At 46.4% G+C, this 2,500-nt stretch overlaps 1 protein-coding gene across 1 annotated transcript in view; it reads left to right on the top strand.

The window, feature by feature from the left end:
- The window catches only part of LOC113810251 (uncharacterized), a gene marked incomplete at its 5' end in the record, with an annotated part of 15,098 nt that overhangs the window by 11,981 nt on the left and 617 nt on the right, over positions 1 to 2,500 (top strand). The window contains 3 exon segments of the mRNA XM_027361963.2: positions 510 to 611; positions 931 to 1,082; positions 1,285 to 2,500. The exon segment at positions 1,285 to 2,500 is cut by the window's right edge and continues 617 nt beyond it. Coding sequence (XP_027217764.2) covers positions 510 to 611; positions 931 to 1,082; positions 1,285 to 1,488 — 458 coding nt within the window. The 3' untranslated portion in view covers positions 1,489 to 2,500.

Raw genomic sequence — 2,500 nt, 5'->3', positions numbered from 1 at the left:
AGAACGGGTTATTTTCCGCATTATTCTTAACAAAGGATAAATGGAAGACAAAATGAATTCTAGTGTAATTGTATTATGTTTTGGAGTGAGGATGGCAATTTGTCTCTGTAATTTTGAGCGAGTTTTTAAAGAAGAAGCTATCTTAGATTTAATTATCCGCTCTTTATGATAAGTATTGTATGCTGACATTTTTTTAGACATTAAGAAGATAATGATAAATGTCAGATGCCTACTGGCGAGCCAATTTTCCATTTCCATTTTTAATATATAGTAATCATGGCTCTTTTGAGTGTCAAAAACACTGCTGTATCGATGAAACCTCTTTGAAGTACAGTGATATTTTTGCTCTAAATTTTAGTCTGTGCAATTCTTTTTTCTCTGCATTTGTTGTAAAATAACTTTTTTTTTATCTGCGATTTCTTTTTTCTCTCCTTTTTTACTCTGCAATGTGTTATCTATCATCCACTATCTCTATTATCTCTGTTTATCTGAATCCACCTCCGCGACAGACCCGAGCGTGGACTTCGAGGGCGGCGTGAGGACTCTCGAGGGCGTGTACCTCCCCCTCGGCCCAGACCTCCACATGGACGACCAGAGCGCCTCGTCCAGCGGTGGGTTACGGACTTATTCTTTTTTGTCAACATGTATTCGTGTTGTAGAAAGAGAGTAGAGGATGGTAAATACGTATATGTGGGAATGTAGAAGTAATTGAGGTGATGGGCATAGGGTGTTTGGTTTGAAATATGTTTTAGGTTTGGTGTAGATGTCAGGAAGGAAAAAAAAAATCTTCCTTTATTGGAGAAGATGTTGGAATTTAGTTGGGAGACACTATAAATCCCTGATATTTCGAGCCAAAGTTTACAGTTAAAAGAGCTATACGTTTAGCACCAGTGCCCTAGATAGTGTCTGATTCTGCTGCTTCTCCCACAGCGCTGGACACGGTGTCTCCGCTGGGCCGCACGAGGGAAGCGGATGCCTCGGCCATGGACGAGGCCTTCAGGACCCGCTCCTTGCCAGCCTGGGTCAGGAACAAGACGCGACCGCTCACGACCTTGGACGACCTGAACACGATCTATGAGAAGGTGAGTTGTGCACTGCAGTTAGACATGTTAGGTTCTATACGTTCCTTTTGCTTTGAGACTGATCTGTACGTCACGTATGAATTGTTTTTTGTGATGTCTGAGTATGACACATTTGCCATGGTAATGATTGCTGCTTTCATGTGAGGAACTTTAGGCAATATCACAGCTTCCCGGATTGCTGACCTTGTTCCCTCCTCCTCAGCCGCACTGGAGCAAACGCCGACGCAACCGCATGCGGAGCGACGCAGCGGCCGTGATCGCCCTCAGCAAGTCCCGGGGCCGCCTGCTGTCGCCGAGCCCGCAGGTGACGGCCCAGACGAGCACGAGCGTGGCCGCGCAGCCCGACACGGCGGCGCTGGTGGAGAACGAGGCGGTGATCGTGTACGACGAGCGGACGGCCCTGTGAAGGCGCCGCCGGCGGTCTGCTCGGGTCGCGCGTACCTGAAGGGCTGTTAGTTCATGCGATCTGCAGCGAAGAGTCACTGGAGGATATTTGTTCAGCTGAGTGCCACGTGAATCTCCCGGTTGCCATCTGGAGTAATTTAGGATATAAGGAAACGTCCCCGAGAGGTCAGCCTCGGCGGGAAGGCGAGCGACAGGTGTGCGAGACGCGCACTTGTCCCAGGTCGGCCTCGGAGCCAAATAGACGTAGCACTAATTACCTGAGATGTGGCACCATCTATGTGTATGGCTGTGTGTGTAAGAGTGAGTGTTGATCTCCGTGCATCATGTCAGACTGCAGTGCAAGTTTTCCTGGCCGATAAATTAGTACCAGATGTATTTCGATCCTCGCACCAGGAAGTCTAGCTCAAATGACTGCACTTTTGGCACTGTAAGAATACTTCGATGTCTCGCTCCATGTGGCAACTTGTATTGCAAAATCAGCTGTTTTGGTGAGATCTGAAGACTCGGTTGTTTAAAGGATAAATAACTTCAATCTGTACACAGATTGCTGTCAGATCAGAATGAATTAACAACGTGAATAATGTACAACACAAAACCTTGATTTGTCGTGACATTTGAATAACATTATATATCGGGTGTGTTTTCACATTTTAATCTTCCTCGGAGCCCAGTGTCAATCCGAGGGAACTTGTATAAATAATGTAATATATGCCTATTGAACACAGACAACACAGTAACTAGCCGTGTAAAATAAAAGCCGTTTACAGTAGATTTTGTACATCAAATTTTTACTAAACATACAACCCATACCTCATCCCCGGGCGTGCGATGACGTGAAGTGAGGCCCTGAATGCTGCTCTCTTCCCAGCTGGACACGAGACTGCCATGACTTCGCAGTGAGGTGAGGCTGGACTCGGTCTGCTCTCGACTTCACATGCGGAGACGCGTGTGAATACATCATCCAGACTCATGCTAGGATTATGCTGTAGGTTAATTTTTTTCTTTCCCAGAGA

The sequence above is a fragment of the Penaeus vannamei genome, chromosome 1, assembly GCF_042767895.1.
Source record: "Penaeus vannamei isolate JL-2024 chromosome 1, ASM4276789v1, whole genome shotgun sequence".
In the NCBI taxonomy this organism is placed as follows: domain Eukaryota; kingdom Metazoa; phylum Arthropoda; class Malacostraca; order Decapoda; family Penaeidae; genus Penaeus; species Penaeus vannamei.
The sequence above is the reverse complement of the archived record's forward strand: the minus strand, read 5'-3'. Positions and strand labels throughout refer to the sequence as shown.